The 12,791-nt window shown below is 48.8% G+C and overlaps 1 protein-coding gene across 1 annotated transcript in view; it reads right to left on the bottom strand.

Moving 5' to 3' along the window:
- Positions 1–12,791, bottom strand: part of LOC131278942 (disks large homolog 5-like) — a 49,089-nt gene that overhangs the window by 25,515 nt on the left and 10,783 nt on the right. The window contains 7 exon segments of the mRNA XM_058299575.2: positions 547–639; positions 4,286–4,389; positions 4,706–4,881; positions 6,796–6,923; positions 7,226–7,358; positions 10,605–10,730; positions 11,565–11,749. Coding sequence (XP_058155558.2) covers positions 547–639; positions 4,286–4,389; positions 4,706–4,881; positions 6,796–6,923; positions 7,226–7,358; positions 10,605–10,730; positions 11,565–11,749 — 945 coding nt within the window.

Below are 12,791 nucleotides of genomic sequence, written 5' to 3'. Positions count from 1 at the left end.
TAAAAGCAAAATTGCAGAGTTAAAAATACACAGCTCTTATCGAAATGGACAAGTAATTTTGTTCTATTATAAATTTTGCCAACTATGTAGAAAAATTAATAGGAAAGTACAATGAGCACCCATAAACCTACCATCTGGATTCAACATTTTACCAAGTTGTTTTTTCCTGTCTGAAAGGAAGTTGCAGATATGACATTTTACTCCAAACAACTTCAGCAAATACCTCTCAAAATAAGGCTATTCCCTTACACAAGAAAATAATTCACTATTATCATCTGAATAACTAGATATTATTATATGATAACATCATATTAGATGGTATTCAAATATACCCTACTGCCCCCAAAATATACTTTTGTATATAAATATACAGTTAGAGCTGCTTTTTGTTTTAAGCCAGGATCCCGTCAGGCCTCACGCACACCCTACATGTTGTGAAACAAGCTTCCAGCAATGCCGAGAAGTAGAGCTGGGGTCCGCAGAGCTGAGGCTTTGTCTGTGTCCCAGACAATGAGAGCAGAGCCAGGCACAGGGAGGGAGCCTCACCTTTAAGAGAGAGAGGGTCAAGGAGTCCTGGCAGCTCCACAGCAGAGATTCACATTCATTCAGAGACTTGTTGTCCAGTGCAATGCCATTGATCTAGGACCAAACAGAGAGCCCATCAAGCTCACCCGCAGGGCGGCCCCGGGCAGACCCCAGGCAGGGGCATGGCCCGGCTGCCATCCTAGGGGAGCAGGCCTGGTTCTGTAAGGTCACACCTTCTGGAGTGGGCAGATGAGAGAAAGCCGCTCAGTGGTAAGACACAAGGAGCCAGGCAAAGGTTTCTGAGGCCAGTGAAACGCACACCCTTAAAGTCAATCCAGGGAAAAGCGCCTGTCCGTCTGGGGCCAGAGCCCCAAAGATCTTAGGGGGTCATTTCTGTCCTGCCACTTTCTGCTGCGTGATGCTGGATGCAGCTCAGAGCTTCCAAGTCCCATTCCTTCATATTAAAAAATGGAAAATAAACTCAAACCCCTCCCAGAGGCAGTGAGGAGACTGGAAACACAGTTGCAAAAGACTTTGTAAACAGAAAGGAGCCACGTGAAATGAAGGCTCATCTCTCAACCCTTGTCCCTGAATCTCTGCCAACAGCCCTCCAGGCATGTCCAGACCTATTTTTTTTTTTTTTTTGAGGTCCTGGAGCTGGGGATTGAACTCAGGACCTCAGGTGTGGGAAGCCGGTGCCCAACCACCGAACCAGACTGGTTCTCCTGAGTGCTTTGTTTGTTATTTTGCCCAGGGACCAAGCCCAGGACCTCCCTGGGCTTGTATGAGAAGCAGGTGTGCAACTGCTTGAGCCACATCCACTCCCCCGATCTTTTTAAAAGGGTATGTACAATGTGTGAATGGTTAAACAAACCGTGGTACTTTCATGCCATCAATTAACACTCGGCAATAAAAAGGAACAAACAGCCGATACACAGAGTACCCTGGATGGCTCTCAAAGGCATGAGCCTGAGTGGAGGGAGCCAATCTCAGAAGGTCACATACTGCAGTTCAACTGTATAACATTTTCAAAATGGCAAAATCACAGAGCTGGAAACCAGATGAGTGGTTGCCAGGTTTAGGAATGGTGGGAGGGGAGGGCTGGCTGTTACTACAAAGGGTCAACTCGAGGGCGAGCTTTGTGCAGATGGAACAGTTGTGTGTCTTGACTACACTCGTGATTCCATGCAACCACACGTGCTGGAACGGCACAGAACCACACCTACACATCGTACAGCTGTCCACCCCCTGGTCGAGATGTTCTAGTTGTGTAAGATGTAGCCCTGGAGGGAGAATGGGTAAAGGATACATGGGAGCTCTCTAGGTTCTCTTTGCAATTTCCTGTGACTCTATAATTATTTCAAAATCAAGTTAAAAAAAAAGTATATGCAGGGTGATTATCAAAGTGGAGGATTAATTTGGTTATTGCTCTCCTTATAACTTTTCCACGACTTAACATTTTTCACAATGGCCGTTTTAATATGCTTTTAAACCCCAGCTCAAAAGAAAATCTGAGAAAAATTGGCAAAGATGTGAAGCAGGGAGCTCTCTCATACACTGCAGGTGGGACTGAAAAGGCCAAGAGTGGGAAGATCCTATCAACTGCTAAATGCATAGGGCTCCTGGCCGAGCAGTAACACCAGGAATTTACCCCAAAGTACACTTTCCAGGACAGCCTGGAGCCCTCTCCAGCAGTACTTGTAAAGACAAAGATGTCTTCAAAGGAATGCAGAGTGCTGCAGGCACTATAGAAAACAGTAAAGAGATTTCTCAAAGAGTTAAACAATGAATTACCATGACTCTACAACTGCTCTCCTAGGTATACACCTAAAAGACCTGACAACAGGGACACAAACAGATACTTAGACACAAGTTCACAGCAGCATTACTCACTGTTAGCCAAAAGGTAGAAGCAACGCAAGTATCCATCAGCAGAGCAATGGGTAAACAAATGTGGTCTAGACATACAATGGAATATCCTTCAGCCATAAAAAGGAATGAAGTTCTGACTCATGCTACAACATGGGTGAACCTTGAAGACATCATGTTGAGTGAAATAAGCCAGACACAAAAGGACAGATATTGTAGGATTCCTCTTATATGAAATATGGACAGATATTGTAGGATTCCTCTTATATGAAATATCTAGAATAAGCAAATTCCGAGGAACAGAAAGTAGATTACAGGTCACCAGGGCTGAGGCGAGGGGGTGGGGAATTGTCTCAAGCAGGCACAGAGTTTCTGTTTGGGGTGAGGGGGGAAAAGTCTTGGTAGTGATGGTGGTGATGTCAGCATAACATTGTGAATATGATTAATGCCACTGACATCTACTTAAAAATATTAAAATGGGAAATCTTATATATGTTACCAACATATATATTTAATTTTTAGGGAAAAAAATGTCCTAACGACCATCAGGAAGGGACTGGTTCCACAGCTCGTGCTGCTGCCGTCAAGGAGCAGCATGAAGTTAGCAAAACGGGGAGGCAGACCGGGACATGCAAGTGTGCAAGGACCTCCAAGCCACGCCGCTAGAAACTAAAAGCAAGGCTGACACCTGAGCATGCTCTGATCCCATCTGGATGACAAGGCAGAGTAGGAAATACCCATGTTTTAAATATTTCTGCAAGAAAACCCAATCAACTGTTAACAGTGGCTGCCGTGGGAGGTTGCCGAGGGAGGTTGGTAGATGCAGAGTCTGGAACTGGAGGAAGAGTTACTTTCACTGCCAGCACTACGACTGGAATTTTGTGGGTATATCATGAAAAAGTTTAAGACATTTTCAAGTTCAGAAAGTGAGTTTAAAATATTAAATGTGCATGCCCTATGACTCAGAGTAGAGTCACCAGAGAGAGAATCGTGTACCCAAAGCAGCTATGCACACAGGTGACGTTCAGTGCAGAACTGTGCGCAATTGCAAAAACTGGAAACGATGCCTATGTCACCAGCAAGGGAGGGGGCTTTACATTACACATAATCCAACAGAACATCACTGAGGGGATAGAAATGAGGCTCAATATGGAAAGACAGCCACAATGTAGAGGGCAAATCGTAGAGTAACACAGTATGAGCTCACGTACTCAGAAAGAAACACACACCCACCAGAGCCCTGTACGTGCACACGTGGGTTTGTATAAGCACTTAGGGTCTGGGGGCACACCCAGCAAGTGGGGGCAGAGATTAGCTCTGGGAGCAGGACTGAAGGAAGGAGTCAGACCACTTTTCACTGTGTGCATGTATCTATCACTTGAAGATTTTACAGCAAGTCTTACTTTGACAATAAAAAAATGAAACAAATAAAGGATATAATGTTTAGTATGAAAGATCCAAAAAGTTACACACCAATGACATCAACTTGTAAAAAAAAAGTTCTCCTAAATGTACATTCATGCATAGAGTACAGGCTGCAGAGAAATTCATAAAAATGTTAAGGAAGCTTTTCTACAGGTGGTAGCTATACAAGTGACTTTTATTTCCTCCGTTTTCTGTATTTCTTAAGTTTCTAAAATAAATAGAAACACATCATCAAGACATCAGGATCAAAAATCTTTTTTTTTTAGAGGTACTGGGGATTGAACCTGGGACCATGGCAAGCAGGAGCTCAAACCACTGAGCTATACCCGCTCCCCCCAAAATTATTTTTAAATGTTCACACGGAGCAATGCCCAAGAACATTTCTTTCTCAAACCTTCCAACTGTAATTCAACTGTCTGTCTGCAGTGGGTCACCCTGGCCCTAACCTTGTCCCAGCAAGACTTACCGCCACAATCCTGTCTCCCACTGCAAGAGACCCTTCCTTGGCAGCGGGGCTCCTGGGTACCACGGCGGCAGCGTACACTCCATTCTCCAGGCTGACGCCACTGTCTGCAAGCACAAGGCTGACCGCGGTCACCGCCTGGCCCAGCCGGTCACGGTCCTGCCTCATCTTTGCTAACCAGACATCAAAAAGGGGGTTGCTGTCCGACTGCACCCTGCCCGAGCCGGCACCCTGCCCAGGTCAGGCCCCGGATGCAATGCACATCTGGTGAACTGAATCAAGCATGCAAAGGGAGATCAGCAAGACCAGAAGGGGAAGGTGCGTGGGCAGCGCTGTAATGACATCCACGCCTTGCCCCTGCAAGGAGAACCATCGCCTGCCTGGGAGGAGGTGGCGCCCTGCCCCCTCTGCTGGCCCCTCTACCTTTGTGTCCACTTAGGTTGATGTGCAGTGGCGTGACCACCTTCCCGCCCAGGGACTTGCGCCACTGCACGACCATGTTGATGGCCCCCCCTCCGTTGAGGAGCATCTTGACCACCTGCTTCTTGTCCTTGTTGATAAGATCCACATTGTTAATTCGCAGCAGCCAGTCATTGACCCTGTGGAGGGGCAAAGCCAGGTCAGCACCTTCGCTCACGCCGGACCAGCTGTGCCTGTTTGGAAAGCGGGGACCCCGTGTACGTCCAGAAAGATTTCCTCTTCCCAGCACATAATGGTTAAACTATTAGGTTGGTGCAAAAGTAATTGCAATTTTGCATTGCTGAAATTTGCCATTTGATACTGGAATACATTCTTAAGTAACTGTGGTTATGTTATACATCATTTTAATGTACATTTCTAGTTTTATGGTTTTTTGCTAATGACATTACTTGCTGTTTATTTTGTATTTATTTTGGCTATGGAAATGATGTTAGAAAAAAAAAATTCAAGTGATTTTCTTACTTGAGTTCAGAATGGGTTGTAAGGCAGCAAAGACAACTCACAACATGAACACCACACTTGGCCCAGCAACTGCTAATGAACATACAGTGCAGTGTTGGTTCAAGAAGTTTTGCAAAGGAGATGAGAACCTTGAAGATGAGGGAGCATAGTGGCTGGCCACTGGAAGTTGACAACAACCATTTGAAGGCAATTGTCAAAGCTGATCCTCTTACAACTATAAGAGAAGTTGCCGAAGAACTCAACATTGACCGTTCTATAGTTGTTCAGCATTTGAAGCAAATTGGAAAGGTGAAAAAGCTTGATAAGTGGTGCCTCAAGAGCTAACCGAAATTCAAAAAAATCGTCAAAGTGTCATCTTCTCCTTTTCTATGCAACAATAAGGAACCATTTCTCGATGGGATTGTGATGTGCAATGAAACGTGGATTATATATGACAACCGGGAATGACCAGCTCAGTGGTTGGACCAAGAAGCTCCAAAGCACTTCCCAAAGCCTAATTTGCACCAAAAAAGGTCATGGTCACTGTTGGTTGGTCTGCTGCCGGTCTATCAACCACAGCTTTCTGAATCCCAGCGAAACCATAACATCTGGGAAGTATGCTCAGCAAATCGATGAGATGCACTAAGACTGCAATGCCTGCAGCCAGCACTGGTCAACAGAAAGGGCCCAAGTCTTCTCCTTGGCAATACCCAACCACATGTCGCACAACCAATGCTTCAAAAGGGAAAGAACTGGGCTACTAAGTTTTGCCTCGTCCGCCATATTCATCTGACCTCTCACCAACTGACCACCACTTCTTGAAGCATCTTGACAACTTTTTGCAGGGAAAATGCTTCCACAACCAGCAGGATGCAGAAAATGCTTTCCAAGAGTTCATCAAATCCCGAAGTAAGGATTTTTATGCTACAGGAATAAACAAACTTATTTCTCATTGGCAAAAAAGTGTTGATTGTAATGGTTCCTATTTTGAGTAATAAAGATGTGTTTGAACCTAGTTATAATGATTTAAAATTCATGGTCTGAATCACAATTACTTTTGCACCAACCTAACAGCAGACTTAGAGCTGGGCTGCCTGGACTGAGTTCTACCCAACCTTGAGTGACCTTCTGCAAGTGACATAGGCCCTCTGTGCCTCAGTGTCCTCATCTGTAAAAGGGGAGTAATAAAGCATCTTCCTCATAGGATGGTAAAGATTAATGAATTTATTTATATACATGGAGCAAACAGTAAGGACTGTGGAAGCACACAGTATTTTCAGTCATTCCTATTCCAAGGCATGAGCAGGCATGCCCTATGCTTTTACTCATTCCACCGAGACCTTTCCTAGTCAGAGGAGCAAGTGGCAGCACCTTGGTGACAGGGGGAAAGCAGAGGCAGAGGCAACTGAGAGGCAGGGAGGTTCCTACAAGAACAAAATTAGCAGCCGCGCCTGCAGGCCTTGGACGGACGCCCCGCAGGCACACGGGTTTAGTCGCTGCCTGGCGCTCTCGGGGCCCGCTGGGAGACGGCCCCTTGCATTGGGTTGGAGGGGACCCCTTCCCTCCAGGGCCTGGGGCTCCTCGGTTCTTACCTTAACCTGCCATCAGCAACACTCCCTTTGTCCACTTTAGTGACAAATATGCCACAGTCCCCCAGGAAGCAGGGCTCATTCACGCGTTCTGCCATTTCAAACCCGAGTGCCTTTAAATCCACATTCTCCTGTCAAAGTAGCAGCAGCACACTTGACTGAGTGCCAAGGAGGAAGGTTTGGCTCTCAAACCCCCAAGTCCCCTCACCGTGCCTGACGGAGCCCGGGGCCCCGGCTGGAAACCTGCGAACAGCTGCCCCTGCCTGTCAGCCACTGCAGACAGACACATGTCCTCATGGTGCCACCTCCCCCCTACTCTCTGCTCCTCCCTCTGCCTTCTGCATGCATGCTGGCATCTGCCATGTGACACAGGGGACCGACGTGTTGCCACCCAGCTTGGGTGCCACCCTCACACTCCCCAAAGGCAACTCACCATCTCCCTCTCAAACTCTACCACTTCCGTTTCCCACTCCATGGAATCCGTGTCGATGGCCGAGTCGTGGGAGCTGTGGGCCATCAGCTGTCGAAACCAGGCCTCCTTCTCTAACTGGGATTCCATCTGCTCCCTGCGGAGAGGGTCCTGGGGCAGCTCTCTGGGCGGGGAAGCACCCAGCCTGTCCCAGCTCCCAGCCCAAGCCGAATGCACTCCTTTCCCCCCTCCCCTCACGCTAGCTTCCCAATCAATCTGGAGGGTCAGTCATGGCCCCTTCAGTCTCAGTGGGTTTTCACGGTGGTTGGTTACTGTGTTTTTTTAAGGAAGACTCAAATCCTTTACAAATTGATCTATACGTTTGATGCATTTCCTACCAAAATTCCAGCAAGATTTTTTCTTGTAGGTGTGAATGAGACTATCTAATATTTATACAGAAGAGAAAAGGAACTAAAATGACCAAAACAATTTTGAAAAGTGTGGCAGTTTGATATTACTGAGGAATTCCAAAAAGAAATACTGATTATGTTTGTAAACTGGTCTGTTCCTCTGGGCTAGTGATACCCTTATAATTGTGTTGAATTTAGGTTTCACTTTTACTTGATTAAATTATGATTAGGGCTTGGATTGGGCCAGTAGAATGTGGAGGCAGACTCACAGAAAAACAACATGGCAGAGGAGGCAGTTAAGAGTTTTGGATGCTGGAGCCCTGGGAAGTAAACACACAGGAGAGGAACAGAGAGGAGTAGACACAGTAGAGACCCCAAAAAGAGAGAGAGCCTGACAGTCCATAGCTGACCTTGTGGAAGGAAGAGAGCAGCCAAGACTGGAGAGAGAGATGGGACTTATCCCAGCAATGCTGAAGGAAGCCAGGACACCAAGCCTTGGTGGGGTAAGGAGGCAGAACTCGAAGACGATGGCAGCCATCATGCTCCACCACGTGGCAACTTTGGTGAGGGAAGTACTTGATGCTTTATGGCCTGGTGACTGTAAGCTTCTACCCCAAATAAATACCCTTTTAAAAGCCAATATATTTCTGGTACTTTGCCTCAGCATCGCTTTGGCTAATACAAAAAGGAAGAATAAATTGCGGACTCACTACCTGACTTCAAAACATATTATATACTACATTGATTGAGACTGTGTGGTATTGACACAGATCAATGGTATGAAATAGAGAGCCTAGAAACAGACCCTCACAAGCAAAGGGCAACGGATTTTTAACAATGTGGATGAAACCAGCGCCAGTAGTGGAAGGATGGTCCGTTCAACAAACAGTGCTGGAGCACCTGAACACCACAGGCAAAAAAGTAATGATCTAAACCTCAAAACTTCTATGAATTAACTCAAAATGGATCATGGGTTCAATTTTTAATTTAATTTTGTAGATTTAAATGTAAAAATTAAAACCACAAAACTCTGAGAAGGACATATAGGAGAAAATTTTCAAGACTTGGGCTAGGGGAAGATAAAAAGGACTTTGGTGAAATTAAAAACTTCAGCTCTGCAAAAAGCCATGAAAAAGATGACAAAAGACTCGATATCCTGATGACTTGCAAGTGATGCCCCTTCTTCCTAAAACCCAAACCCCCTTTCTGGGTTCATCGGTGTGACCCTTCAGCCCCAGGGACACTCTCTTGTAACCTGCTCATTTCCTGCTCAAGTGTGCCCTCCCCCAAGCCCACAGCTCTGGCCGGCCCGAGGTCTTTCTGGCCATCTCCAAAGGCTGCTTGGCCTTCCTGGGACACCGCCAGTCCCCTCCCCAGACCAGGTGAAGGGTGCTTCCACCAGGGTCCCACAGCCCTCGGCCAGCGCTCTGCATTTAATGCTTGCTGCACTTGCCCCTGCTGTCATCTGATCGGGTGCACACCTGTGCTCCCACAGGCTGGGGGCTTCCTCGGGAGCAGCACTGACCCCTCGTCAGCATCACGGGTTAGAGAACTTAGGAGCTTAGCAGAGAGAAGGTACAAATCCAAGTATGCCAAAGGAACAAATGGAAGATGCTTGAAAGTTCCAGGCATCTCTGGTGCAATTAAAATGCAAAACCTTCTCCCAGGTTCAAGCTCCAGAGGTTCCAGGATTTAACTTAATTTAGATCCATTGCTCATGAGAGCCAAGGTGGGCACCTGGCAGGGGGAGTTGGACACTTAGGTTCCAAATGCCTGAGACTTTTCTTAGAGCACTCAAACCCTGGAGATTCTGGTTTGATTTTTCAGAATAAATATTAGATTTTACTGAATGGAGGAGGAAGCACTGTCAACTCCCTCAAAGGCCACTGCTCAAGTGTGTGCAGGCTTGTACACTCACACAACACACCAGGTCTTAACTCCCCTTCCCCACACTATCAGCATAGGAAAACTTCCAATGTACAGAGAACCACTGCTTCTCAAGTTCAAGTTCTCTCTATTACACTGATGAGTATTGGGCTCTGCCACTTTCTACGGTTAAAGTGTGATCTTTCTTTTATCAACCACTGCTAAAGGCTATCATGCCTTAAATGGCTCTCCTGGGAGCAAGCTGGAACCACAGGGAGGATGTCTGATACCCCAAAGATTCTCCTCTAAATGGACAGCCTCATAACACAAGCAGAGTGGACGGATGAGCCTGAGATATGCTGCCTTGGAAACATTGACTCACAGTCATGACTATTTTCATTGTTGACATATTTGTCTCTCTAACGGCCCCATTTATCCAGCTCCTCCTAGGGACTTTGCTGGCTCAGCACTGTCTGCCCACGGCTGTCCAGAGGTCCTGGCCCATACCGAGGACATCCTCAACCAACATCACAGAATGAATGAATGGCTGGCAAGTCCCCAGGCAGACTGCCTGGACAGACAGCATTGCAAGGCTTTCCTCCTTTGTGACTTCACACATGGATCCTGCTGATGGAGGGGTTGGGGACACGTTCTGCAGCGCTCTAAAGAATTTCTAGTGAGGGATGCAAATGTGGCTCAAGCAACTGAGCTCCTTTCTACCACATGGGAGGTCCCTGGTTCGGTTCCTGGTGCCTCCTAAAGAAGACAAGCTGAAGTGATGGGCAGGTGCAACAGAGTGATGCAACAAGGGACACAAGAAGAAAAACATAATGAGAGAGACACAACAAAGCAGGGAACAGAGGTGGCTCAAGCGATGAGGTGCCACCCTCCCACATCGGAGGTCCTGGGTTCAGTTCCCAGTGCCTCCTGAAGAAACAAGGAAGACAAATGGACACAGCGAGTGCAAACAATGAGGGGATGGGGAGAAATAAATCTTTTAAAAAAAAAGGCAGCACTGAGACCTGCCCTATGGACTGATGGAGTGGGGCAGAGAGAAGGACACGGTGCCCAGGCTGCACGCGGGGAAAAGCCCTTGCCTCGTCCCCAAGGCACCCACCCCAGCATACTTGAGCTCCTTGAGCTCCCGGCTGATGTCATTCTTCTGCTTGCGCGTGTCATCCAGGCTGCGCAGGGCCTCGGCCAGCTCGCTCACCGCCCAGTCCCGCTCCCGCCGCAGGTTGTCACACAGCGTCCTGGCAGAGAGGGGGCAGCGGGCAAGGTCAGCACAAGAGGCGTGGAAAGCTCGAGGGCCTGCAATGGACACTTCTAGATGCACAGAAGGAGGCTGGGGAGCCGGGGGGTGATCATCCAGGCCGGGTCCATCATGAGACGAGGGGACAGGGAGGACCCCCGAGCAAGCAGCAGCAGGATCCAGGCTCTTCCCACTGTTTCCCCCTCAACGTGCCTGGAGTTACAGACCACCCTCCTCCCTGCCCCACCCTCCTGCAGATGCTCACTCCCACCTGGCTCAAGACCCACCTGGGAGGTCTCCTCTTCCATGAGCCCCCTGCCCACCTGGCAGCCTGTGCTGCAGAGCCCACCTGTCTAGGGGCTTTCTGGAGCCACCCCCAACCCACAGCCAGGCGGGAGCCCCAGGCTCACACCTCTGCAGGTCTGAGCCCCTCCAGGGCACAGGCCAGGTGTGGCATGGCTCTCCTAAAGCGACCTGTGGCTTTGAGGACCCTAGGACTACCTCAGCTGTTCCAGAGAGGAGGTGGGCATGGGCAGCCTTGGCAACATGGGAGCCTGGGCTCTGTGCCACTTCCGGAACCACCTGATGCTGCTGTGCCCAGGGGCTGGTCCCCACCTCTCCACGGCCCCAAACCTCATACCTGGGCCCTGAGCAAGGACTGCACCCCGGAGAAACCACAGAGAGGGTCAGAGCAGGGTCAGAGCGGGAGCAGACAGGGAGCCCACCACTCCTTCCCCACCCCTGCTGGGGCCTCCCTGGTCACACCCTCCAGCCCACACTGCGCACTAAGGGGCTCGCTACTGGCAGGGTCCCCGGGGGGGGGAGCGGTGCCTACCGGATGCTGTCACGCTCTGCCACGATCTTGTCTCGCTCCTGGAAGGCCCAGTCCCGCCGGCACTTGGCCACATCTGCCTCCTGGAGGGCTTCCTTCAGCTCCTGGCACAAAGCCTTGTACTGCTTTCGAAGGATTTCGACCTCCTTGTTGGCCCTCCCGGCGTCCATTGTCACTGTGTCTTTGATCTGGGAGGGTGAGGGGACAAGCAGAGGGGACTTTTGTGGGGCTTTCTGGCTCCTACCAGGATCAGGGCTGGAGCCAAAGCTCTAGGCTTGGGGGAGGCTCAGATCACAGCCACAGCCAAAGCCAACAGCCGCTCCTTCTCCTGGGCCCGCAACCCCCATGTCCACAGCCACAGCTCGGGCTCCTGATGAGGGGCCCAGTCCACGCCCGGCTCAGCGGAGGCCCCGGCTGAGGGCTTTGTCAGACGCCCTGGCCAGCCCCTAACTGGCTTCTATCTGCAAGAGCGTGCTACATCTCTCTAAAGGGCTGGCAACAAAACGTCATGGGGCGAGGCTGCACTGCCCCCACGCTCCAGGCAGGAAAAGAATGCTTGCCCCACCTTCTGTGTCTGCCATACCGGTTTTTATAATCTGGCAGGCTGCATTATTTTTAAAGGCTAAAACTCCAGGAATTTTTGCTGAAGAACTGTTTATCTCAGCTTGCTTAAAAAGCTGAAATATGAAGCATCTGTATCTTGACACCTCCTCAAAGAATTGCATGCTCCACTAAAATCTCATATTGAACTTTTATAAGCACTCATGTAGAAAGCTCTCTCTATGCTTCTACAAACTTTAAGAAGGGAAAAAGGCCAAATGACAAAACAAGTGTCTAGCGCAAAAACCATCTCTGCTTCGAGCTCAACGGCAAGCCGCGTATGACCATGACATTCATTTCCACATGGGCCATCTCCACCTCTGCATAAGGCCAAGGAAGACAAATGAAGAGCATACCCAGCTACCTCTCCATGGAAGAGAAGAGAACCGCCTCTGCTGAAAACAAATTCAAAAAGACCTCGGGTCCTCACCAAGACACCAGGACGAAGGAGACAGGGGAAGATCCTAGGCGTCACCCTGGAGCTGCCCCCACCTCTCAAGCAGTGTTGGAAAGGGCTGGGGCAACTGCACCACAAATACGCCGGAAATCAGCAAGGCCTCTGACCCGCTCTGCTCAGACCTCACATTTCACAAGATCAATTTCAATCACTTTACTTTCCATTTTCCGCAG

The sequence above is a fragment of the Dasypus novemcinctus genome, chromosome 6 (assembly GCF_030445035.2).
Source record: "Dasypus novemcinctus isolate mDasNov1 chromosome 6, mDasNov1.1.hap2, whole genome shotgun sequence".
NCBI lineage: Eukaryota > Metazoa > Chordata > Mammalia > Cingulata > Dasypodidae > Dasypus > Dasypus novemcinctus.
This window is presented reverse-complemented; position numbering and strand designations above follow the sequence as displayed.